The sequence below is a fragment of the Entelurus aequoreus genome, linkage group LG09 (assembly GCF_033978785.1).
Source record: "Entelurus aequoreus isolate RoL-2023_Sb linkage group LG09, RoL_Eaeq_v1.1, whole genome shotgun sequence".
Classification (NCBI taxonomy): domain Eukaryota; kingdom Metazoa; phylum Chordata; class Actinopteri; order Syngnathiformes; family Syngnathidae; genus Entelurus; species Entelurus aequoreus.
The window spans coordinates 45,236,935-45,264,704 of NC_084739.1; the positions used below are offsets into that span (position 1 = coordinate 45,236,935).

General features: G+C 38.8%; 2 protein-coding genes across 5 annotated transcripts in view; one reads left to right on the forward strand and one right to left on the reverse strand.

Annotated features, from left to right (window-relative positions):
- The window catches only part of xpo1b (exportin 1 (CRM1 homolog, yeast) b), a 55,760-nt gene extending 43,363 nt beyond the window's left edge, over positions 1-12,397 (reverse strand). The window contains exons 1-2 of one of the 4 annotated variants that reach the window (XM_062058824.1): positions 11,948-12,397; positions 24-155 (exon numbers count right to left, since the gene is read on the reverse strand). In XM_062058824.1, coding sequence (XP_061914808.1) covers positions 24-149 — 126 coding nt within the window. In that variant the 5' untranslated portion in view covers positions 150-155; positions 11,948-12,397. Of the gene's footprint in view, positions 1-23; positions 156-1,428; positions 1,843-11,947 lie in introns of those variants that run through there. The other 3 variants (XM_062058822.1, XM_062058823.1, XM_062058825.1) reach the window with 3 other exon arrangements.
- A 5,930-nt stretch (positions 12,398-18,327) lies between these two features.
- Positions 18,328-27,770, forward strand: part of LOC133657473 (RING finger protein 122-like) — a 41,795-nt gene continuing 32,352 nt past the window's right edge. Inside the window, exon 1 of the mRNA XM_062058835.1 lies at positions 18,328-18,519. The gene's annotated coding sequence lies outside the window, so the exon portion shown is untranslated. The remainder of the gene's footprint in view (positions 18,520-27,770) is intronic.

Here is a 27,770-nt window from a genome sequence, read left to right on the forward strand (position 1 = left end):
ATGCAATGTGCACAAAAATTTACCTGTGGTCCCACCCCATGATATAGACAGTTCACCACGTTATCCAGCAGGTTAATATCCAGTTTCTGGTTAAAGTCCAGCAGCTGCTGTGCTGCATGGTCTGCTAACATTGTCATAATTGCTGGCATAGAGCTCTGAAACAAGGACAGGAAGGAGGAGGGGTCATGAATGCACCAAACACATTCAACAGGCAAAGTCATGTGCACCATTCAATTTGGAACAATTCCAAGCAGCTGACAATGAAACAAACATCCCCCAACCCACCAGTGGACTGTCAACAACTAGGCAATACTTCTACAACAACACAAATATATACTGTAAATCAGAGGGTCAATTTTGTGTTACACTAAAAAGGTGGCCAAGGAGCCAGGAAGTATAAAATTGGTAAAGAGCGATGGCACACAAAGTCGACCAAACTACTGACGTATGAAGAATAATGGACACGCAGACTACTCTCACTAGTATTTATTTTGAGATATATATATATATATACACACATATATATATATATACACACATATATATACAGGTATATATACACACACATATATATATATACACACATATATATATATATATATATATATATATATATATATATACATACATATATATATACACACATGTATATATATATACAAATTATATATATACATACATATATATATATATATATATATATATATATATATATATATATATATATATATATATATATATATATATATATATATTATAGAATCGATTCTTAATTCAAAACGATGATTCTCGCTTCAATATCTCAAAATCCATTCTTTTTAATAACATTGGGTGCCAGTTACATGATTAACTAAAAATAGATAAACAACTGTGATCCATTTCTATATTACTTAAAGAAAACTGTTTTTGTTTAATAAAATTATACCCAAATATTTAATAAGGTCAAATACAAATAAGGCAACAACGGAAGAATCCGTTATTTCATCAAGTAAATCTGTACAGCATATATATATATATATATATATATATATATATATATATATATATATATTAGGGCTGCAACAACTAATCGATTAAAATCGATTATTAAAATAGTTGCCGATTAATTTAGTCATCGATTCGTTGGATCTATGCTATGCGCATGCGCAGAGGTTTTTTTTTTTTTTATATTTTTAAAAAAATGTTGTTTTTTTTGTTTTTTTTAATAAACCTTTATTTATAAACTGCAACATTTACAAACAGCTGAGAAACAATAATCAAAATAAGTATGGTGCCAGTATGCTGTTTTTTTTCAATAAAATACTGGATAGGATAGAAATGTAGTTTGTCTCTTTTATCCGATTATTAACCGAAGTAATAATCGACAGATTCATCGATTATCAAATTAATCGTTAGTTGCAGCCCTAATATATATATATATATATTTACATATATGACGGGTGCTGAGAGACTGCGCTGATCAGCTGGCTGGTGTCCTCACCGACATCTTCAACCGGTCCCTGTCCCAGGCCACCGTCCCATCCTGCCTGAAAACCTCCACCATCATCCCGGTCCCCAAAAAGAAAAACACTGTCAGCTGTCTGAACGACTACCGGCCAGTGGCACTCACTTCCATCACAATGAAGTGTTTCCAGAAACTGGTCCGGACCCACATCCTCTCATCCCTACCGCCCGCATTGGACCCCCATCAGTTTGCCTACCGAGCCAACAGGTCTACGGAGGACGCCATCGCTACGGCTCTCCACTCCGCCATGTCCCACATGGAGGGGGGGGGGAGCTATGTACGGCTGCTCTTTGTAGACTTCAGCTCTGCATTTAATACCATCTTACCTGACAGACTGGTGACCAAGCTAGCAGACCTCAGAATATCCAACCCCACCGGTCTCTGGATTAAAGACTTCCTGACTGACCGCCATCAGAGGGTGAGGATGGGTACCCACACCTCCACAGCCCTCAGCCTCAGCACCGGCTCACCTCAGGGCTGCATGCTGAGCCCCCTGCTCTACTCACTCTACACCCACGACTTCACAGCCACCCACCCCGGCAACCACATCATAAAGTTTGCCGATGACACAACGGTGGTGGGCTGCATCTCTGGGGTCGACGAGACGGGACGAGGTGGAGCAGCTGGCAGTGTTGAGCAGGGTGAACAACCTGAAGCTGAACCAGCTCAAGACCCAGGAAGTGATCTTGGACAGCAGGAGGAGAAAAACTACCATACATCGACGGGGGCTGTGTGGAAAGAGTCTCATCCCTATGCTTCCTGGGAGTTCACCTGGATGAGGACCTGTCCTGGAGGACCAACACCACGGCCATCGTCAAGAGGGCACAGCAGAGGCTCTACTTCTTGAGAGTACTCAGGAATCTCCACCTGAGACAGGATCTGCTGGTGTCCTTCTACGGCTGTTCTGTGGAGAGCATCCTCACATACTGCATCTGCGTATGGTTCTGCAGCTGCACAGCAGCAGAGAGGAAAGCTCTCCAGAGGGTCGTCAACTCGGCCCAAAAAATCATCGGGTGCCCCCTCCCCTCCCTGGAAGAACTGTATAACTCCCGCTGCCTGAAGAAGGCAGCCAACATACTCAAGGACCCGTCCCACCCCAGCAACAGCCACTTCGATCGGCTGCCTTCCGGCAGACGTTTCAGAACCATGCGAACCCGCACAAATAGACTCAGGAACAGTTTCTACCCCCGGGCCATAACTGCACTAAACGCAGCTAAATTGTAAAAAAAAAAACAAAAAAAAAAACTCCCTCACGTGCAACATGAGGAAGCCACCGGTCAATCACGATCCGGGACTGTGCAATCAGCGATTACATGCCAACTGGACAATATTTATCATATTTATTCACACAATTAATCCACAATAAAAAAGCCTGCACAGCATAGGAGGTAGGAAATGCTGACTCCCACCCCCTTAGCACACTGGGATTCAGCATTACTCCTCTCTAGTCACTTTATACTTTTTACTGTCTCGTTTTCTTTTACATTGCCTCTTAGAGTGGTCTTAGGCCACATTGTATATTGCATATTGTGTATATTGTGTTGTTTTTGTATATTGTGTGGTTTCTTCTTTTTTTTAAAAAAGCAAAGCACCTCAGGGAAGCAATCTAAATTTTGTTGGACCTGTACCTGTACATGCACAATGACAATAAAGATAATTCATTCATTCATATACATACATACATACATACATACATACATACATACATACATACATACATATATATATATATATATATATTCAGGGTTTCCCACGCATTCATTTATTTGTGGCAGTCCGCCACGAAAGAATTACGTCCGCCACAAATTTAAAAAAATAATAATAATTTAAAAAATACAAATATATATATATATATATATATTTTTTTGTCCTCTCCAGCTTCTCAGGCAAATCATATAGTTGATGTAGATGCCCATATCGGCTGTTCAGATTTACTTTACAAAAGAGAAGTGTAGGATACTTCTCTTGTTGCCTTATTTGTATTTGTCTTTATTAAATGTATTTATATTAGAAACACAACATGTGTATATAACAAAGGGTGCAAAGTCTGCAGGCAGTAGGAAACAAATGGTTAAGTGTAGGGAGTAAAACTGATGGCAGTCTAAAGTTCAAGATTTTTGGAGCTCTTTTTTCAGTGGATCAGATGTTTGATGAAGCTCTGTGTCTATCTACCACCACTACTGTTTTCTGTTTATTTGTTACTGACTGTGGCAGGACACCTCTGCCTCTGTTTCACTTTATGTTGCTGGTAAATAATATGGTTGTAGTAGTAGGCTAAAGTTAAATTATTTAGTATGCACTAATTAAAGGGGCAGAGCTTTGAGACATTTTAGCTTTTATATTTTATAAGATATATTTTTTGTAAGAACCACAATTAATAAATATATTTCAGTGAATAACTTATTGTTCAAATCTGTATATAAATATGTACATAAAGTGTTGTAATTATATTGTAAAATGGATGGATGGATGGACGTTTAAAACAAAACTGTTATTATTTATTAGTAAGTATAAATTTTTTGAGCCTTTTTAGAGAAAATCAAATCATTGTAGTAAATTATGCAAATTACTCGATGATGTCATGGTGACCACGCCCATAGCCACGCCCCCACTGCCACAGGTATCTCGGCAGTTTATGGGAAACACTGATATATATATATATATATATATATATATATATATATATATATATATATATATATATATATATATATATATATATATATATATATATATATATATATATATATATATATATATATATATACATATATATATATATATATACACACACACATATATATGTATATATATATATATATATACATATATATACATATATATGGGAGAATTTATGATTTCTTGGCCATTCTTCAGAGAATATGAATGATAACACAAAAATCTTTCTTCCACTCATGCTTAATGGTTGTGTGAAGCTATTTATTGGCAAACAACTGTGTTTACTCTTTTTAAATTAAAATAACAAAAGAAAGTACCGAAATGACCCTGATCAAAAGTTTACATACCCCAGTGACTTTGATCTGATAACATGCACAAAAGTTGACACAAACAGTTTTGAATGGCTAATCAAGGTTCCATTCCTCACCTGTGACCTGTTTGTTTGTAATTAATGTGTGTGTATAAAAGGTCAGTGAGTTTCTGGGCTTCTGACAGACCATTGCATCATCCATCCAGTGCTGCAGAGATGTTTCTGGATTCTGAGTCATGGGGAAGGCAATAGAATTGTCAAAGGATATGCGAGAAAAGGTAATTGAACTGCATAAAACAGGAAAGGGGTATAAAAAGATATCCAAGGAATTGAGAATGCCAATCAGCAGTGTTCAAACGCTGATTAAGAAGTGGAAAATGAGGGATTCAGGTAGATCAGCAAAGATTTCAGCCACAACTGCCAGGAAAATTGTTGGAGATGCAAAGAAAAATCCACAAATAACTTCAGCTGAAATACAGGACCCTCTGAAAAATTGTGGTGTGGGTGTTTCAAGATTCACAATAAGGAGGCACTTGAAGAAAAATGGGCTGCATGGTCGAGTGGCCAAAAAGTTCAATTTTGGTCTCATCACTCCAAATTACTTTGTTCCAGAAGTTTTGAGGCTTGTCTCTGTGCTGTTTGGCGTAATGTAAGCGGGATACTTTGTGACATTTGCACAGAAATGGCTTTCTTCTGTCGACTCGATCATGCAGCCCATTTTTCTTCAAGTGCATAATACTACCGCCACCATGCTTTGCGGTGGGAATGGTGTTCCTGGGATTAAAGGCCTCAACTTTTCTCCTCCAAACATATTGCTGTTTATTGTGGCCAAACAGCTCAATTTTTGTTTCATCTGACATCACATTGGCAAAGATAAGACCTTCTTGAGGAATGTTCTGTGGTCAGATGAAACAAAAATTGAGCTGGGCTTACGAAATTAGTAGGACAAAATTGCGCGCGCCAAATACTCTCATCAGTTGAGCATGTTTAATATAAACAGAGGGATTTCTAAATTGTTTTTGTCATATTTGTCCTCCTACAGAAACCATATTAAAACAAAATATTTTTTTTTTTCCTCATCTCCTTCATACATTTTTGAAGAAGCTCCAGGGAGCCACTAGTGCGGCTGCCTTAAAATATATTTTGTGGGTGACAGTTTATGCGGTGGCGACTTGTCCAGGGTGCTGCTGCCTTCCGCCCGAGCGCAGCTCGATAGGCTCCATTTCTTCCGCGACATTGAGAGAAATAAGCGGTGGAAAATGGATGGATGGATTGAGGATTCATTAAAAAGTGTTTCAGTTTACCCGTATTTACCGTGATATACAGCTTTTTTGGGGTGATTTCCGTCTGTGCGCAATGCGACCGGCTGGCTTTGTCGCCTTGGAAACGCTCCAGATGAAAGTAGTGAGCTTTGCAGAGTGCAGACTTTCTTATACCAGGGTTTGTTTGGTAGCAACATAACTCGAAAAGTTGTACAGATTTGTTTATCATGGTTCTTCTTTGTAAACACTTTGAGTTTGAACAGTTTCTTAAACTGGATCATATTAGTATTATTATATTATTGTTTGATTTCTTTACTTAATCATTTCCATAATCCAATTGCACATACTGATATACTAAAGGTTTTAAAATGTTGTACGTCATAAAAATGTTTTAAGTTCCATTTTTCTCTGGGGTTGTATTTCTTTGTAGGAAAAAATATGTTAATACTATAATAAATAACAGATGTGTTTTAAATGTATGTAAACATTATTTTTGCCTTTTTAAAGAAAATATATGCATCACAGCAAATAATGTGATGGCGGCATATTGACCAATTAATTGTTGTGTACTTGCTTGTTTGTATTCATTATTCATGTGTACCTAACTAAATAACAGTAACATAGAAAACTTCACCTGCAGTGTCAAGTATCTAGTACAGGGGTCTGGAACCTTTTTGGCTGAGAGAGCCATGAAAGACATCCATCCATCCATTTTCTACCGCTTATTCCCTTTGGGTTCGCGGGGGGCGCTGGAGCCTATCTCAGCTACAATCGGGCGGAAGGCAGGGTACACCCTGGACAAGTCGCAACCTCATCGCAGGGCCAACACAGAGAGACAGACAACATTCACACTCACATTCACACAGTAGGGCCAATTTAGTGTTGCCAATCAACCTATCCCCAGGTGCATGTCTTTGGAGGTGGGAGGAAGCCGGAGTACCCGGAGGGAACCCACGCAGTCACGGGGAGAACATGCAAACTCCACACAGAAAGATCCCGAGGCCGGGATTGAACTCACGACTACTCAGGACCTTCGTATTGTGAGGCAGACGCACTAACCCCTCTGCCACCGTGCTGCCCCCATGAAAGCCAAATATTTGAAAATGTATTTCCGTGAGAGCCATATAATATTTTTTAACACTAAATACAACTAAATGCGTACATTTTTAAGTAAGACCAAAAATGTTTTTGAGTATAACAAGTCTATTATTCTTTTTTACATTGTTATTCTGAAGCTAACCAATAATAAATAAAATACTTCTTACCATTAGTGCGACTTCTTGAACAGGTGTGGTAGAAAACGGATGGATGGAGTAAAATGTATGAAAATGTTTTATATTTTGAACGTCATTTTTAACACTGTGATTATCAGCGGAATTATTCATTACTTATTATGTTAAGCAATGTCAGCCCAGATTTATCTGAGAGCCAGATGCAGTCATCAAAAGAGCCACATCTGGCTCGGGAGTCATAGGTTCCCTACCCCTGATCTAGTATTTATTTCACATTTAGACTGGTTGAATTTTGTTTGCTAAAAAGTTGCTGAATCAAAGTCAACTCACTGAATCATTTCGGATCGTATCAGTGGCAACAAAGTTTTAATCAAATCGAATCGTTGTTAAAACAAATCGTTTCAACCATACTGTTAATATAATGATTTATTGATCTTACATCAAGCTAACTCCTCCAAACTCCCAAAGTAACTAAAAAAAACAACAACAAATGAGAGCATTTCTTAAACAGGATCATATTAGTACATTGTTTGATTTCTTGACTTAATCCTTTCCATAATCTAATTGCACATATTGATATACTAAAGGTTTTAAGTGTTGTACGTCATACAAATGTTTTAAGTTACATTTTTTCTCTGGGGTTGTATTCCTTTGTAGAAAAAAATATGTTAATTCTATAACAGATAACAGATGTGTTTTAAATGTATGTAATCATTACTTTTTGCCTTTTTAAAGAAAATATATGCATCACAGCAAATAATGTGATGGCGGCATACTAACCAATTAATTGTTGTTTACTTGCTTGTTTGTATTCTTTATTCATGTGTACCTAACTAGAGTGTCCGCCCTGAGATCGGTAGGCTGTGAGTTCAAACCCTGGCCGAGTCATACCAAAGACTAAAAAATGGGCACTTGGCACTCAGCATCAAGGGTTGGAATTGGGGGCTAAATCACCAAAAATGATTCCCGGGCACGGCCACCGCTGCTGCTCACTGCTCCCCTCACCTCCCAGGGGGTGAACAAGGGGATGGGTCAAATGCAGAGGACAAATTTCACCACACCTAGTGTGTGTGTGACAATCATTGGTACTTTTAACTTTGAATAACAGTAACATAGAAAACTTCACCTGCAGTGTGAAGTATCTAGTATTTATTTCACAGTTAGACTGGTTGTATTTTGTTTGCTAAAAAGTTGCTGAATCAAAGTCACCTCACTGAATCGTTTCGGATCGTATCGGCGCCAACAAAGTTTTAATCAAATCGAATCATTGTTAAAACAAATCGTTAACGATTTATTGATCTTACATCTATTTCAAATGCATACATGAGTTTGTATTGTGCTTTCAATCGACACGAGGCTTCCATTAACCAAATCACGTGTCCGGCACAGATGTCGACATCACTTTGTTTACATCTTCAAGCTAACTCCTCCCAAACTCCCAAAGTAACTAAAAAAACAACAACAAAAGAGAGCATTTCTTAAACTGGATCATATTAGTACATTGTTTGATTTCTTGACTTAATCCTTTTCATAATCTATTTGCACATACTGATATACTAAAGGTTTTAAGTGTTGTGCGTCATACAAATGTTTTAAGTTACATTTTTTCTCTGGGGTTGTATTTCTTTGTAGAAAAAATATGTTAATACTATAACAGATAACAGATGTGTTTTAAATGTATGTAATCATTACTTTTTGCCTTTTTAAAGAAAATATATGCATCACAGCAAATAATGTGATGGCGGCATATTAACCAATTAATTGTTGTTTAATTGCTTGTTTGTATGCATTACCGTATTTTTCGGACTATAAGTCGCAGTTTTTTTCCATAGTTTGACTTATACTCAGGAGCGACTTATGTGTGAAATTATTAACACATTACCGTAAAATATCAAATAATATTATTTAGCTCATTCACGTAAGAGACTAGACGTATAAGATTTCATCGGATTTAGCGATTAGGAGTGACAGATTGTTTGGTAAACGTATAGCATGTTCTACATGTTATAGTTATTTGAATGACTCTTACCATAATATTTTACGTTAACATACCAGACACATTCTCAGCTGGTTATTTATGCGTCATATAACGTACACTTATTCAGCCTGTTGTTCACTATTCTTTATTTATTTTAAATTGCCTTTCAAATGTCTATTCTTGGTGTTGGGTTTTATCAAATAAATTTCCCCAAAAAATGTGACTTATACTCCAGTGCGACTTATATATGTTTTTTTCCTTCTTTATTATGCATTTTCGGCAGGTGCGACTTATACTCCGGAAAATACGGTATTCATGTATACCTAACTAGAGTGTCCGCCCTGAGATCGGTAGTACCACACCAAAGACTAAAAAATGGGACCCATTACCTCCCTGCTTGGCACTCAGCATCAAGGGTTGGAATTGGGGGCTAAATCACCAAAAATGATTCCCGGACACGGCCACCGCTGCTGCTCACTGCTCCCCTCACCTCCCAGGGTGTGAACAAGGGGATGGGTCAAATGCAGAGGACACATTTCACCACACCTAGTGTGTGTGTGACAATCATTGGTACTTTTAACTTTGAATAACAGTAACATAGAAAACTTCACCTGCAGTGTCAAGTATCTAGTATTCATTTCACAGTTAGACTGGTTGCATTTTGTTTGCAAAAAAGTTGCTGAATCAAAGTCAACTTACTGACTCGTTTCGGATCGTGCCAACAAGGTTTTAATCAAATCGAATCGTTGTTAAAACAAATTGTTGACGATTTATTGATCTTAGATCTATTTCAAAGCATACATGAGTTTGTATTGTGCTTTCAATCGACACGAGACTACCATTAACCAAATCACGTGTCCGGCACAGATGTCGACATCACTTTGTTTACATCTTCAAGCTAACTTCTCCCAAACTCCCGATGTAACTAAAACAACAAAAGAGAGCTTTTCTTAAACTGGATCATATTAGTACATTGTTTGATTTCTTGACTTAATACTTTCCATAATCTAATTGCACATACTGATCTTAATCCTTTCCATAATCTAATTGCACATACTGATATACTAAAGGTTTTAAGTGTTGTACGTCATACAAATGTTTTAAGTTACATTTTTTCTCTGGGGTTGTATTTCTTTGTAGGAAAAAATATATTAATACTATAACAGATAACAGATGTGTTTTAAATGTATGTAATCATTATTTTTTTGCCTTTTTAAAGAAAATATATGCATCACAGCAAATAATGTGATGGCGGCATATTAACCAATTAATTGTTGTTTACTTGTTTGTTTGTATTCATTATTCATGTGTACCTAAGTAGAGTGTCTGCCCTGAGATCGGTAGTACCATTCCAAAGACTAAAAATGGGACCCATTACCTCCCTGCTTGGCACTCAGCATCAAGGGTTGGAATTAAGTTAAGTTAAAGTACCAATGATTATCACACACACACTAGGTGTGGTGAAATTTGTCCTCTGCATTTGACCCATCCCCTTTATCACCCCCTGGGAGGTGAGGGGAGCAGTGGGCAGCAGCGGTGCCACGCCCGGGAATCATTTTTGGTGATTTAACCCCCAATTCCAACCCTTGATGCTGAGTGCCAAGCAGTGAGGTAATGGGTCCCAATTTTTAATAGTCTTTGGTATGACTCGGCTGGGGTTTGAACTCACAACCTACCGATCTCAGAGCGGACACTCTAACCACTAGGCCACTGAGTAGGGGGCTAAACCACCAAAAATTATTCCCGGGCACGGCCACCACTGCTGCTCACTGCTCCCCTCACCTCCCCTCCCAGGGGGTGAACAAGGGGATGGGTCAAATGCAGAGGACAAATTTCACCACACCTAGTGTGTGCCTGTGACAATCATTGGTACTTTTAACTTCGAATAACAGTAACATAGAAAACTTCACCTGCAGTGTCAAGTATCTAGTATTTATTTCACAGTTAGACTTGTTGAATCTTGTTTGCTAAAAAGTTGCTGAATAAAAGTCAACTCACTGACTCGTTTTGGATCGTATCGGCGCCAACAAAGTTTTAATCAAATTTCATTTCATTTTTCATTTATTTATTTATTTCAGGCAATGACATAAAAAAGTACAAAGTTGACAACACATAATAATATAAATTAATATACTGCAAAAGGTAGTGTATAGTATGTAATGCATGATTGTCCAGTTTTGCCTGAAAGGGAGTGGGAAGAAGATAACTTAAATCGAATTGTTGTTTAAAAAAAATCGCTTTAACCCTACTATTAATATAACGATTTATTGATCTTTCATCTATTTCAAAGGCATACATGACAGTTTGTATTGTGCTTTCAATCGACACAAGGCTTCCATTAACCAAATCACGTGTCCGGCACAGATGTCGACATCACTTTGTTTACATCCTCAAGCTAACTCCTCCAAACTAAACTAACAACATCACAGGGAGCTTTTTTTTTTTTTACGACAACGTTTACATATGCGCTAATGTCAGCGTTCATTCTCCACAACGTCATCACACAGCATGCAAAACGTTAGATTTTTATTTTTTTTTGATGCCGCTCGCAGTGTTGTCGCAGACAGCTCCCATGTGGTCCAGCGAGGTTGCAACCGCTCCCACCAAGGATACACTATGTGCACCATCAGTCTTATTAACTGGATCAACACAACTTTTTACTCAGCGGTAATACACTCTTAGCTCGGTGGCAAAGACAAAGCTAACTGTGAAGAGCAGAGAGTGCCTAGCAACACCAACTTGACATCCGCTGCCATCACGTACACACACACATATATATACACACATACACACACACACACCACGGTGATGCTGGCGAGGTGGGAGAGGCGTGGATTTGACCACGCAACGTTAGCTTATTTACTCAGCAAAGCAAATTCAAACACTTTCATTGCTCGTTCAGCGTGGCGTGAGTTTAAAGTTAAAATATCCAACACACGTAACAGAAAGATAATGCACTTGACTCCACAGTAGTTCACCTACCTCGAAGTCCGGGGCGTTGATTGAAAAGTGTTCACCCCGAAGAATGTACAAGATTTAGTGAGCACTCCACACTTGATTAGAGAAGCTTTCCGAGCACTGAGGGATGTCTGCCCGGCAGGAGCACACTGATGCGGATTCCAAAACTACAATCACGGCAAAGCCAGATATATGTCACTCCGAGACATTTTTCCGAACGCAAACGTTACCACAAAGCTGACAAAAATCGTTACTCTTATCCAATTTCCACCAGGGCGGTTTGGAGGTTGTGTGCCTGCGCCTCCTTTCCTCTCTCAAGCAACTCACTCGCAACCGGTTGAAACCGGTTCAGACTGGGAGATTCCATCTCGGTTTAGTTTTCAGCCCATGGCGCCGCGGAAAGTTTGGACCGGAGTTCCGCCCCCCCGCGCCGCTCTGATTGGCCACAGCTTTGGCGGACAATTCCGTGATGCGCTCTCATTGGACGACGCAGCTGCCTGTCTCTTTCAATTGGCTCAAGCGCCCACGCGACCACTCCGCCCAGAGAGAAAAAAGAGGGCAGACTCGCTATGTAGAATGGATTCTTCATGACTCTTCTATTGGAACACAACAACTTAAATACATATTTAATGCCGTCATCGAGCACTGTTACTTTCTTTCACGTATGTTCTCGTCGATATTGCCTGAACGCCGAAACGTAAAAAGTCATCCTAATAAATATATTTATCCAAACGCGCTCGTAGTTATTTCCAGACTTGACATATTACAAAAAGCAGCCCGTTTTATTTTTTTCCCCCCTCTTTTGCAAGCCCGCGGCCGCTTTGCATGATGTGATCCCCTGCAAGTAGCGTTCATGTGCCTGTTGCTTGTAAGCTGGTAATTTTCCACCAGCCACGAGTGGGCGTGGTTACACGATCACGAACGCACGAGGTTATAAAAACGACCTGCAGGAGAATTACGCTTCCAGGATTGGGGGGGGGGGGGGGGGGGGAAACAGGTGGACTTTTTTAGACCCCGAAGCGAAGAGAAGAAACCGAAATAGACGGCGCAACATGGCCGGAGCACAGAGTCAGTGCATTTCTGTCAATAAGGATGCAACATGACAGCGGCCCCGCTCGCCCTCCTCCTCCTCCTCTTCCTCCCCCCTCCTCACCCACCCTCCGCGGTCACGTGGTCCAGCGCGCTACTTGATGGAAAAATACTGGATTTGGTGTGTAGGGGAAAGACAGTCTAGTAGTCATTCACTCAGGATTTCTCCTAAGGGCGTCTCGGACTTTACCCAGCAACACAGTCGACGCATGTCGCGTTCATGCACCGATAGGGATTTTGGAAAATGCATGACATTCTTTTTTTTGAAGCGCTTTGTTGTTTGTAGACGCGCAACATTTTCAATTACAGCAGGTGCACTTGTATAACTACAATAAATAAATCACGATCCAGCCGGTATTGTTGTGGTTATTACTTTTTCCCCGAGGTGATAACAAGTGTAATGTTGGCGTGCGTGTCCCGGTTGGCCTATATCTGAGTCTATATGATTGATAAAGCCTATTATCTATGTGTCACTTCATGAGGATTGTCCTTCATGCTGTCACCATCTTAAAGCACTGTTCGGTTTGTTTGTTTACACTCGCATAACATGTCCCAAAGGGAGTAGCAGAGATTATTGAATCATATTCTTCATGCCCAGTCCTGATAATTCACTTATATCACATGCATTTATTGACACCCACTGTTTACTTGTTGTCATTAAAAAGTTTGTATACTTCCTGTGTTTAGGTGTCACAATTGTCCAATATTAACAGCTCACGATGAAAGACAAGGGGAAAGGTGTTGGAAGAATGACAAAAATAATAAATCATTGGATGGAAGTGGAAAAACACTATAGCAGTGAGATAGGGAAAGAAAAGGCAAGGCAAGTATATATTTACATTTTCATAACATGGTCACTATACTGCCTAGTTTCTCTTGTTATATTCTGATTTTTACAGTTATATTGTTATTCTTATTGTTGCTTTTTATTTTTATTGTTATATTTTCTATTTTATTTCCATTTATACCCCCGTTATTTACTTTTTACTTTTCTCAATTCTGTACACTGATTGATTGATTGATTGAGACTTTTATTAGTAGGTTGCACAGTGAAGTACATATTCCGTACAATTGACCACTAAATGGTAACACCCGAATAAGTTTTTCAACTTGTTTAAGTCGGGGTCCACTTAAATTGATTCATGATACAGATATATACTATCAGATATCATCATAATACAGTCATCACACAAGATAATCACATTGAATTATTTACATTATTTACAATCCGGGGTGTGGAGGGGGGTTAAATTTGGTTGTTATCATCAGTCATCAACAATTGAGAACAGAGAAATGGATATTGGAACAGTGTAGGTCTGACTTGGTAGGATATGGACAGCAAGTAGTGGGCAGAGAGAGAGAGAGAGAGAGACAGAGAGGGGGAGAGAGAGAGATAGATCAGAAGGCATAAGAAAAAGTATCTGCTTTTGATTGTTTACATTTGATTATTAACAATCAGGGGAGGGTGTTAGTTTAGGGTTGTAGCTGTCTGGAGGTGAACTTTTATTGCGGTTTTGAAGGAGGATAGAGATGCCCTTTATTTTCTGCTGCTGAAATTTAAATTTTCCTTAGGGAACTCTCCTGAAGGAATCAATAAAGTTCTATCTATCTATCTATCTATCTATCTATCTATCTATCTATCTATCTATCTATCTATCTATCTATCTATCTATCTATCTATCTATCTATCTATCTATCTATCTATCTATCTATCTATCTATCTATCTATCCATCTATATATCTATCTATCTATCTATCTATATTTATAGAGCACAATTCGTACACAAGGCCATTCAAAGTGATTTCTATAAAATTAAAAGGCAAAAATAAAATTATAAAATAATCAGAGATAATTCATATTGAAATCTGAAAACAAAATCATAAAACAATCATAATTCAAAATAAAATCAATCAAAGAGTGTAGATACAATATTTGCAGTTATCATATGCAAAAAAGAATGTATGACGTTAAAACGTTGTAAATAATAAGTGTAAATACATAAATAAATTTTAAAAAAGTAAAAGAATATGAAAAAGTAAGCAGACAAATAAAAAATGAATAAATACATCAGTCGATACCGGGGTGAAAGTCTGACAGAAATGTGTAAATCAAGCAATAACATAATAATGAGTGATGAATTAAGTTATTGTTATAGGGTTTTTTTTAAGTGTTGTGACGAATACATCACGATTTATTGTTACGTATATTATCATGTAATTGACTTTGAACGAGGATAAAATTGGTCTCATGTGTCGACTATAATAAGAGCAAGCTAAACATACTCATTCAAACTTTCACATTGAGTTTAAGAATACAAGTATGTTTTAGGTGAGTAAAATGAAATAATTTTTGACATAAATCAAATAAATTGTCTTCTCCTAAATTATGCTGGGCAACATGTTGTTTTAAGTCGGCCAAATCGAAAGTGGAAGTGTTCAGCTGCTGAGTGTTCGTAAGTGCTGGACTGTATTGTTACACGCGTGACGTTTGGCGCACAGTCAGCTAAAGGCTGGTTAAATCTCGTTCTGTCTGGTTGAAGCATGACACTTCATTTACATAAATATGCTCATTGCAACACTCGAGGGTGTTGACCTCCACGCGCGTGGACATAAACGTTCATTCCCCTGTCATCGACTCATCAGCTCAATTTAGTTGTAAATTAAAATCTGACTTTTAATCTATCGTTCAAAAAACTTGACATTGTATTCACTGTGATGTTTAAAAAGTATAGTCCAATGTGTTTTTACTTGTGATGATGTGCTATATAAATATAGTTCACTATTGTAATGAATATATATGTTCACGGTCGTGGTTGTTCGTGAATTATTATTTATTTACTGCAATTATTTTGTTACTGTAGTCCATGCTTGATCAGCTTCAACTTTGAAATGTAAAAAACAAAAACAAAAGCTGCGCCATCTTCTGCTGAGTCCGGCGTTTCATCTCAAATGTGATCCTGCACTGCCCTCTAGTGGACAGACATTAATTACTCAGTCTTGCCAGGTTTAATATAAAAGGAAAATGACACATGCGACATTTAATTAACGTAATTGTTCGGCTTATTTAGTATTTTCGAACAGTTCTTATTAGGGACTGATGTCCCTTTGGGACAGAGTACCCTATTGTGTTTCTAGCGTTTTATTATTCTACCGCCGCCTCTTTGAGCTGTAATTTGACCCCCTTAACATGCTTCAAAACTCACCAAATTGGACACACGTCAGGACTGGCGAAAATTGCGATCTAATCAAAAAACCAAACCCCAAAACTCAAAATTGTGCTCTAGCGCCCCCTAGGAAGAACACACAGACAAAACTGCATCTAACTCCCTGTAGGAATGTCGTAGAGACTTGAAACAAAAACCTCTATGTAGGCTTCACTTAGAACTACATTTCATTCACTGGAAACCCCCAGCAAAAATCAACAGGAAGTTTGCAATTACCCCTTCAAAACAAAAGTTGAGTAAAAACAGTCACCTTTTTTCAAACATTATCTCCTCTGAGCGCGTTTGTCGTGTCGGCTTCAAATTAGCACAGGAGAGAGATTGAACCCTTCTGATTAAAAGTTGATGAAAGAGTTTTAATTACTGCTCCGGTTTGGATTTTATGAGCCCTCAAAGTCGGTCCCGTCCATCGCTGCTTGCAGCTTTAATTTCAATTTTAGTTTTAAAAATTATGTGTACAGTGTTGTTGTTTTTTTTATCAAATCCCTGCAAGTTTCTCAATGTGTTCATGCACCTTTACACAGCAGCATGGCATATCTACTTTTGCTTTTGATTTCAAATTAATAATACAATTTCGGAAGATTGTAAAAAGTAGAAAACAACTTAAATTCTTATGTAATTGGAGAAATTTGTTTCGGTAAAAAATACAAGGGCAAGAGGTACGAGGATGGATGGATTAAAACCCCCTCAACAATGGACTCTGTGAATCTTGCCAAGACATGGAACACCTGGAAAGAAGAATTTATGCTGTATATTGAGCTAGCAATGCCGGATGCAGATGAAACCGTCCAGGTAGGAACACAACTAGAGATGTCCGATAATATCGGCCTGTCGATATTATCGGCCAATAAATGCTTTAAAATGTAATATCGGAAATTATCGGTATCGGTTTTGTTATTATCGGTATCGTTTGTTTTATTTTTTTATTTTTTTTATTAAATCAACATAAAAACACAAGATACACTTACAATCAGTGCACCAACCCAAAAAACCTCCCTCCCCCATTTACACTCATTCACACTCATTCACACAAAAGGGTTGTTTCTTTCTGTTATTGATATTCTGGTTCCTACAATATATATCAATATATATCAATACAGTCTGCAAGGGATACAGTCCGTAAGCACACATGATTGTGCTTGCTGCTGGTCAACTAATAGTACTAACCTCTATATATATATATATATATAACAGTTAATTTGACTCATTTTCATTAATTACTAGTTTCTATGTAACTGTTTTTATATTGTTTTACTTCCTTTTTTATTCAAGAAAATGTTTTTAATTTATTTATCTTATTTTATTTTACTAATTTTTTAAAAATCTTCACCATACCTGGTTGTCCAAATTAGGCATAATAATGTGTTAATTCCACGACTGTATATATCGGTATTGGTTGATATCGGTATCGGTAATTAAAGAGTTGGACAATATCGTAATATCGGATATCGGCAAAAAGCCATTATCGGACATTCCGATAATGTAGCAATAGGAATTGCTTGTATGTGTTGAGTTACACAACACATACAAGCAATTCCTATTGCTACATCCCTTTTCTTTAAAAAGAAAGTATTCTTTTCAAATATTAAATCCAACAGAATTAACTTTTAAGTTGCTACTATACCAACTCAAAATAGTAAGCATTTTCAATCTGCTACTTATTTAAAACATTCTTAGTGCAAAACAACATGCACCTGGGGATAGGTTGATTGGCAAGACTAATGTGTGAATGTTGTCTGTCTATCTGTGTTGGTTCATTTAAAAAAACAAGACTCAGATGATAGTGTAACAACCTGCTGGGGTTGATGTTGTGTTCCTGAGTGAGTGATATCCAGAGGTCCTACTGTCATGAACGCACCACGCCTCTAAGGTGATTGGCGAAGAGGGAGGAAGCGTTCGTTGTTGCGGAAATGAGGGACGAGGATAGACGTGCACGTGAAAGGAACGAGATAAGTTAAGCTGTGTTAGCATAGGTTGCACAATAAAAGTCAACTGTAGCGCCCAGAAGAAGTGCACACAAAGTCTGACGTTCTTTTCAAACTTTTATTGAGCAACTTATGCTAACACAGCTCAATTTATCTCGTTCCTTCCACTTGCACGTCTATCCGTGGTACGTTCAGGACAATGGGAAGTCTGAATATCACTCACTCAGGAACACAGCATCAACGACAGCAGGTCGTTATAATATTGTCTTGGATCTAAAATCTCTGATACAAGCAGTCCTGCAGCGGGTTTTCTTGTGCAAAGTTGGGCAGCCATCTAAATGTCCTCCAATGAGCACACAACGTTGGTCTTTTCTTGTATTTTAGTTTAGTCATTAACAAAAGGTAAACATGGTAGGTTACAGGCTGATAGGAGCCAGCAGCTACACAACAGCGAAGAACACAATAGCGCACAAGCTAGACATACATAATAAGTGTCCCTAATTGAACAATACTGCAGTCTAAAGACACAACATTTGTCAAGTACCAAATAATTAGAGTAGCATATTACTTAAAGATACATTTAAAGAGGTGTCAAACTCAATTTCATTGAGGACAAGATCACAGTTCTGACTGAACCTCACGAGGACCGCCTGTAACCATCAATATACAGTACAGGCCGAAAGTTTGGACACACCTTCTCATCCAATGGTTTTAAGTTAAAGTTAAAGTACCAATGATTGTCACACCACAGTTTTCTTTATTTTCATGACTATTTACATTGTAGATTGTCACTGAAGGCATCAAAACTATGAATGAACACATGTGGAGTTATGTACTTAACAAAAAAAGGTGAAATAATTGAAAGCATGTTTTATATTCTAGTTTCTTCAAAATAGCCACCCTTTACTTTGATTACTGCTTTGCCCACTCTTGGCATTCTCTCGATGAGCTTCAAGAGGTAGTAACCTGAAAGGGTTTTCACTTCACATGTGTCAAATTTTTGATGCCTTCAGTGACAATCTACAATGTAAATAGTCTTGAAAATAAAGAAAATGCATTGAAATGAGAAGGTGTGTCCCAACTTTTGGCCTGTACTGTATATGGACATAAATGTCTAATTGCCTCATTATTATTCCCTCATATTGTCATACAACTGCATATGCATGTGATTATTGTGGATACCATGCTTTGAAATCCTACAGTAAGTCAAGATGACAAGAAGATCTTTAAGTATCTATTTTTCATAAATAAAAAGATGCTTGGAATATCATGTTGCATGATCAAATAATATTAAAGTTTAGAAGATTTGTACTCGTATGTAGTCCAATGTTTTTGTCAAAATTGAAAGAACAAATATATTTAGCAAGGAAGAATAAAGTACTTTATTGACAAACATAATTTCCAGGATGTCTCGGCAACTTAAAATTATTTTGTATCTCCCAAGTATGACACCAGGGAGATACAAAATCTCCAAAGCAGAAGCATATTAGAAAGTATCCAGTAACAAATATATTAATTTGTTACTGGATACTTGTAATGTGTTTAATTTACTGCATAATGCTGTAATGAATTATTGTGACCACTAGGTGTTGCCAAAATCAATGGTTAGTGTTTTTATTCATACCTGCCATTGTTTTCTGAGTAATTTCACTTGATCAAGCATTTTTCTAACAATTCACATTACAAAATAATAAAAGTGTGTACTTTGATTCGTGTTGATATCATATCCGATTAATATCGGTACAGGCCAATACTCGAGGCTCCAGTACTTGGTATCGTATCGGAGGTGTAAAAGTTGTATTGGGATACCCTTTTTATCATACTTTTTTCCCCCCCACCAATTTCGGCCCTTACATTGTCTAGAAATGGGACTGCCAAAATAAAAAAAAATTAAATCAGACTGATCACATTTTGGAATTTGAATTATTCATGATTAATAACAGGTGATTACTTGCTTGTGTCATTGAAATTAGCTCGAGAAAAGACCCCAGTATTTGTACACAAATGTAATTTTATTGTCAGAATGTCATCCAGGAACGTTTTTAAATGTTTTACTTGAAGACATGTCATTTATTTGCACAAAACTTGGTAATCGTTTTATCAAAAATTCTTTCAGGCTGTATTTTGAAGGTAAACTTGCCAGTGAGCACTCGAGTCGGAGTCTCCTCAATCATTTTTGTACTGAAGTATGCATTGATGTGATAAATGACCATATATTGGTAAAGGTAAAGAGCTTTAACTGTCAAAATAAATTGCATGATTAATCTAAGTGTGTTCATGATTAACGTGGTCATTGTTTGTGATTAATCACATGAGTTAACTCATTATATTTGACAGCCTGTCAGGTTCAAACACTGATGACATATATTAAACAGACGAGAAGCAAGGAATCATGCAGAGACAGAGTTAAATTTGAGGAGACATGTTTTTTGAGCTATACTCTAGTTACTTCGCTCTAAAGTCTAGCCCACATGCTTCCTCTATTTATTTGGGAGGTCCCTGGTTACATCACTGAAGCTGTCGCTGAGGCAAGGGGGTAATCTCGACAGCTCCATTTAGACACAATATATGATTACCGGTATACAAGAAATGCAAATGTGCTGACACTGGTGATATCGCTCTGTCTGCGTCACAGCGGTGTTCGGACTTGGCAGTCAGCAGGCCGTTCCTGGACACAGACACTGATACGAGACTGTCTTGCAATCTTTTGGATTGCCAGCTTTGCACAGACAAAGAAAAATACCACTTCAGTACAATTGATAATAACTATAGCAATGGCCCTTAAGCATAAGAGTTGTGTGATAATATATACATAATTATTCTAACACAGCCCTACATAAAACAAAACTTTTTTTTATGGAACTGCGCTCAACACTTGGTGACAGTAAGTATAGTAAGACTTAAGTGCATATTTTGAAAGTCTTTACAATAATATAGAACAACATTGTACAGATGTACAGTATAATGACAAATAATGTAACAAACATAACATAAACAAATTTACATGGTGCACCATTTACATCTGAATTTACTTTTCCTTAGTTTAACCAGTTGTTAAACAAGCTTATTTACCTTTTCAGATGACAGTGCTGATCTGTTTTTTGTACAAAGTACCTCCAAGGTAGTTTTTACGACGGTAGTTGGCGATATAAACAACATCTTGCGGCGCTAGGTCTTCACAGATGTTAAGTGTCCTACGTGCGGTGGCTGTCCATTTAGAAAAGGCATTGTTTAACTTATCTGCAGTGTTGGATTGGTTACTGAAAACCAGTAACTAGTTACAGTTACTAGTTACTTTATTTCAAAAGTAACTCAGTTACTAACTCAGTTACTTACACCAAAAAGTAATGCGTTACTGTGAAAAGTAACTTTAGTTACTTATATTTTATTTTTATTTTTTTAAGGCCCCCTTTAATGCCCTTTTAGCCTTCATTTCAGTACTGTTATTGCACTGGAGAATAATACTATCTGTTGATCATCTTGACATGCATTTGCATCACTGAACTCTGCTAAGCAATGTGGTCTACGTACAACACACAAAGACAAAGATATGTTTCAAAGGGCCAATTTGTTTCAGGCCAGAACAAATTGACAAAACTATTTTAAATAGCTGCAACATAACATACATAAGTAACAAACTGCATAATACCAACATAGCTGTAAACCAAGGAAGGCACACACTACATACACAAAGCCTAACCAGACGTTTTTTTCTCTCAAGGAATTCTGAAATAAAATCATGTCTGAAGCCCAGAACACTCTACACATTTCCCCAGTTTTAGTTTAGAGATAAGGAAAGATTGGCCTGGCCCACTAGCATCCCTCTTTATGTTTGTGAACTTTATAGTCTATACATTTAGAGTGATGTGATAATCAAACACTCTAGAAGTCTAGAATGAAAGAGTATATAAGAGAATTGACAGAGTGTGTGTCCCTTCAGTGCTGAATGATGAGCAGAGGCAGAGTTTGGAGTGTCTTCTTTAGCTCGCTTTCCATTTTTATGTACTCACTGTCCAGGTGCCATTTGACGCCCGGTATCATGCTAATTAGCTGCCTGAAAGCGTGTTAGTCTACTGTAGAAATAGCCTGCATATCTTCTAGCACACACGCTACAATGTTGTCCTGGCGAGCAGTGCCTTGTTAAAATCCAGCCGCTGTTCCTTAGGAGGTGAAATGTGTCTCTCTTTACTATCTTCGTTGAAGCATGTTGCTTTTGTAGGTATTTCAGCAGATTTGAATTGCTAGGATAGGATCTTTGATCCAAGACACAACTTACATTTAACTAATATGTTCTTTTCTTTGTGGTCGACAAAAGAAAAGTAGTGGGGACGGAGTGGCGAAGTTGGTAGAGTGGCCGTGCCAGCAATCGGAGGGTTGCTGGTTACTGGGGTTCAATCCCCACCTTCTACCATCCTAGTCACGTCCGTTGTGTCCTTGGGCAAGACACTTCACCCTTGCTCCTGATGGGTGCTGGTTAGCGCCTTGCATGGCAGCTCCCTCCATCAGTGTGTGAATGTGTGTGTGAATGGGTGAATGTGGAAATACTGTCAAAGCGCTTTGAGTACCTTGAAGGTAGAAAAGCGCTATACAAGTATAACCCATTTATTTATCATTTAGTGAGAATATCTCCATGTTAGGAAACTCGGCTTCGGCTTCGCCATGTCTTGTTGGTAAAAACAGACACGCCCCCTCCCTCACACACACATACACAGCCACACAGAGAGCGCGCCTCTTCTCCGTCGCCTCTTCTGCAGCGCTCCAATAAAACCCACTTAGATCTTCTCAGTTGCTAGCCGATACTACATAAAAAATAACGCAGTAACGCATCATGTAGTAACGGTAACTGAGTTACTGAATATAAAAAATAACCCGTTAGATTACTATTTACCGCCGAAAGTAACAGTGTTACAGTATATATATATATATATATATATATATATATATATATATATATATATATATATATATATATATATATATATATATATATATATATATATATATATATTAGGACGATTCGATTCAATATCGATTCTTGGGGTCACGATTCTCGATTCAAAAACTATTTTTCCCGATTCAAAACGACCACTCTGGTCGCTTTGGTGTAGAACACATTAAAGCCTTCTACAGAAAGCTAGGAGTATCCAACAACGATTTCAAATTAGAAATGGTCACAGCTGATAAGGTGCTTAAAAAATTGAGCGCGCTCCACCCAAACAAGGCCAGCGGCCTTGATAATATTCCCTCCAGATTCCTCAGGGACTCTGCCTCCATCATTGCCCCGATCATCACGCACATAATAAACCTCTCAATTTCACAAGGCCAAGTACCAAAAGATTTTAAGATAGCAAAAGTAACTCCCCTCTTTAAAAAAGGAAGCAAATTGGAACCTGGCAACTACCGACCTGTTTCTATTCTCAGTTCCATTTCGAAAGTAATGGAAAAAATAGTTTATGAACAGGTCGATAGTTACTTCACTACTAATAAACTCATGTCCAAATTCCAATCCGGCTTCAGAACTAACTACTCCACTGACACATGCCTTCTCTATCTGACCGACCACATCAAACATGAGGTGGACGCGGGCAAATACTGCGGCATGGTCATGCTGGACCTTCAGAAGGCCTTTGACACCGTTAACCACGCTATACTGTTGGATAAGCTCAGAGCAATTGGATTTAACAAAACCTCATCGAGCTGGATGCAATCTTACTTGGAGGGGAGGGAACAGGTGTAGAGGTGAACGGCACAGTGTCCCCCCCCCTCTCAGTGAGCTGTGGAGTCCCTCAAGGCAGTATATTGGGGCCTTTACTGTTCCTAATATACATAAACGACTTGTCATCGGCATGCGACTGTGAATTGTTCTTGTTTGCGGATAATTCGGCCTTGCTGGTATCAGACAGGAACAAGTCACAGGTGGAGAAAATCCTCAGTGCTGAACTCTGTAGAACTTGCACCTGGCTCGCTGACAACAAGCTATCCATACACTTGGGTAAAACGGAATCCATCCTGTTTGGGTCCCACATCAACCTTAAGAAAGTCAACTACTTCACTATAAAAGCGGGTGACATTGTTATCACCAGGAAAGATGAGGTCACCTACCTAGGTTCCATTCTAGAGTTTAATCTTTCCTGTGATAAAATGGCAACTAAGGTAATCAAAAAGGTCAGCCAACGAACGAGATTTGTCTAGAATCTCCTCTCTGGTCAACAAAAGCACCACGAGGATTCTGGCGGGAACTCTCGTTCAACCCTTTTTCGATTACACATGCACCTCCTGGTACCCTAGCACCTCCAAAACCCTCAAATCTAAACTCCAAACCACCCAGAACAAGCTAGTCAGATTACTTCTAGACCTCCACCCCAGATCCCACCTCACTCCAACCCACTTCTCCAAAGTGGGCTGGCTCAGGGTGGAGGACAGAGTAAAACAACTTGCACTGAGCCTAGTCTATAAAATCCGCTACACCTCCCTGATACCGAAGTACATGTCAAACTACTTCCTTAACGTAAATGACAGCCATAACCACAACACCAGGGGGAGCTCCACTAACCATGTTAAACCCAGATTCTCTCTCTCTCTCTCTCTCTCTCTCTCAAAGTGGATAAGAAAAGACAGACATTATACTTGGGACTTCACGCGGGCCTGATTTTGGACGCTGGCCGTAGTTTGGGGACCCCTGGTGTACAGGGTGTACTTGTGCAGGGTCCACCCTGCAGCTGGGACAAGCGGTAGAAAATGCTTTGATGGACACTACACAGACACATACATACATACAATACATACCATTCAATGTGGCCTCTGGTCCGTCAAATACGTCCGTGTGCATAATAAAGACAAATACCAATTCCTATTGTTACAAAATGCACACCTAGCTAAATGCCAATTGATTGTATTGATTTATATAATATATTTTGTATTACATACAGTATAATGTAAAAGGTATGTGCTCTGAATGCCATACATTAATATTATTTCTAGCTGAACGTAGTTAATAGAGACACAGTGACTGATCTTTCTGGTCTTCACAAGATGATAACAACCGCATTCACCTCACACTGCAAACATTGACTTGTTTAAGACCTAAAAAGCAGATGTAGATTAAATACTTTATATATATAACATAATTAATCGCTGTTGCCCCGTCGGCGAGAGGCAGACAAAAGTCGTCGACCCAACGTTGGTCCAACAACTGTGTGTTAATGGGGTATATTGAATGGCGCGTAGGGGCTCGGCTGTCGTGTCGCAGGAATAATTATTATTTACATGCGTGATAGCGCAACATTGCTGAAGTTATAAATAAATAAATGATAAATGGGTTGTACTTGTATAGCGCTTTTCTACCTTCAAGGTACTCAAAGCGCTTTGACAGTATTTCCACATTTACCCATTCACACACACTGATGGCAGGAGCTGCCATGCAAGGCGCTAACCAGCAGCCATCAGAGGCAAAGGGTGAAGTGTCTTGCCCAAGGACACAACGGACGTGACTAGGAAGGTAGAAGGTGCGAATTGAACCCCAGTAACCAGCAACACTCCGATTGCTGGCACAGCCACTCTACCAACTTCGCCACGCCTTCATTGTTAACATATGGTAAATAATCTGTATTCATATAGCGCTTTTACTATCAATCAATCAATTAATCAAAGTTTATTTATATAGCCCAATCACAAATTAAGGGCTATCACCCATTCACACACACATTCACAAATGGCAGAAGCTGCCATGCAAGGCGCTAACCATGACCCATCAGGAGCAAGGTGGGTGACGTGTCTTGCCCAAGGACACAACGGCCGTTACTAGGATGGCGAAAGCTGGTGTCGAACCACCAGGAACCCTTGCTGGCACGGCCGCTCTAACATCTGAGCCATTACCATCTACCACTTAACATACATCGTTCTTGTGTGTAAGCATTTTACTCATAAGCCGTCAGGGGGGGAACATTTTGAGTACCGTATTTTTTGGACTATAAGTCGCTCCGGCCGAAAATGCACAATAAAGAAGGAAAAAAACGTATATACGTCGCACTGGAGTATAAGTCGCATTTTTGGGGGGAATTTATTTGATAAAACCCAACACCAACAATAGACATTTGAAAGGCAATTTAAAATAAATAAAGAATAGTGAACAACAGGCTGAATAAGTGTACGTTATATGACGCATAAATAACCAACTGAGAACGTGCCTGGTATGTTAACGTAACATATTATGGTAAGAGTCATTCAAATAACTATAACATATAGAACATGCTATACGTTTACCAAACAATCTGTCACTCCCGATCATTAAATCCGATGAAATCTTCCTCCCCGGTGTCGCCTCTGGTATGTCCTTTCTTTCTGCTGCTCGATTGCCGTTCTCTGCTGCATATTTCACTATGTCCAGCTTGTAATCTGCAGTATATGATTTCCTTTTCGTTGCCATTTTAGTTCAGTCCTTCTCAGTTTTTATAAGTTACCGCCAATGTTAATGTGATCCATTTTAATAGCTACGGAAGTAGCATATAGCATATAGCAGTTAGCATCCCATGACCCACAATGCACTTCTGCCATGACCCTCCCCCGCCAAATTCTTATTGGTTGACGTGTGAGTGACGATTGCTGACGTGTGTGTGACGATTGCTGCCATTTGCTTCGTCTCTTACGCGAATGAGATAAATAATATTATTTGATATTTTACGGTAATGTGTTAATAATTTCACACATAAGTCGCTCCGGAGTATATGTCGCACCCACGGCCAAACTATGAAAAAAAACTGCGATTTATAATCCGAAAAATACGGTAATGATCGCCTGTCAAGTCCGCGCCTTCACTTTAACTATTAAGTTAAAGCAAGCGCATTTAGAATTGTCACTAAAACTACTTCGCTCTGAATTAAACGTATTTGAGAATGCTATAAATTTTAAATGCATTAGATACAGCACGGTGGAATAGAGGTTAGTGCATGTGCCTCACAATACGAAGGTCCTGGGTTCGATCCTGGGCTCGGGATCTTTCTGTGTGGAGTTTGCATGTTCTCCCCGTGACTGCGTGGGTTCCCTCTGGGTACACCGGCTTCCTCCCACCTCCAAAGACATGCACCTGGGGATAGGTTGTTTGGCAACACTAAATTGGCCCTAGTGTGTGAATGTGAGTGTGAATGTTGTCTGTCTATCTGTGTTGGCCCTGCGATGAGGTGGCGACTTGTCCAGGGTGTACCCCGCCTTCCACCTGAATGCAGCTGAGATAAGCTCCGGCACTCCCCGCGACCCTGAAAGGGACAAGCAGTAGAAAATGGATGGGATGGATAGATACACATGTTAGAGTGTCCGCCCTGAGATCGGTAGGTTGTGAGTTCAAACCCCGGCCGAGTCATACCAAAGACTATAAAAATGGGACCCATTACCTCCCTGCTTGGCACACAGCATCAAGGGTTGCAATTGGGGGTTAAATCACCAAAAATGATTCCCAGGCGCGGCACTGCTGCTGCCCACTGCTCCCCTCACCTCCCAGGGGGTGGAACAAGGGGATGGGTCAAATGCAGAGGACAAATTTCACCACACATAGTGTGTGTGTGACAATCATTGGTACTTTAACTTAACTTTAAAGTCAGATCATGGGTTAGATAATCC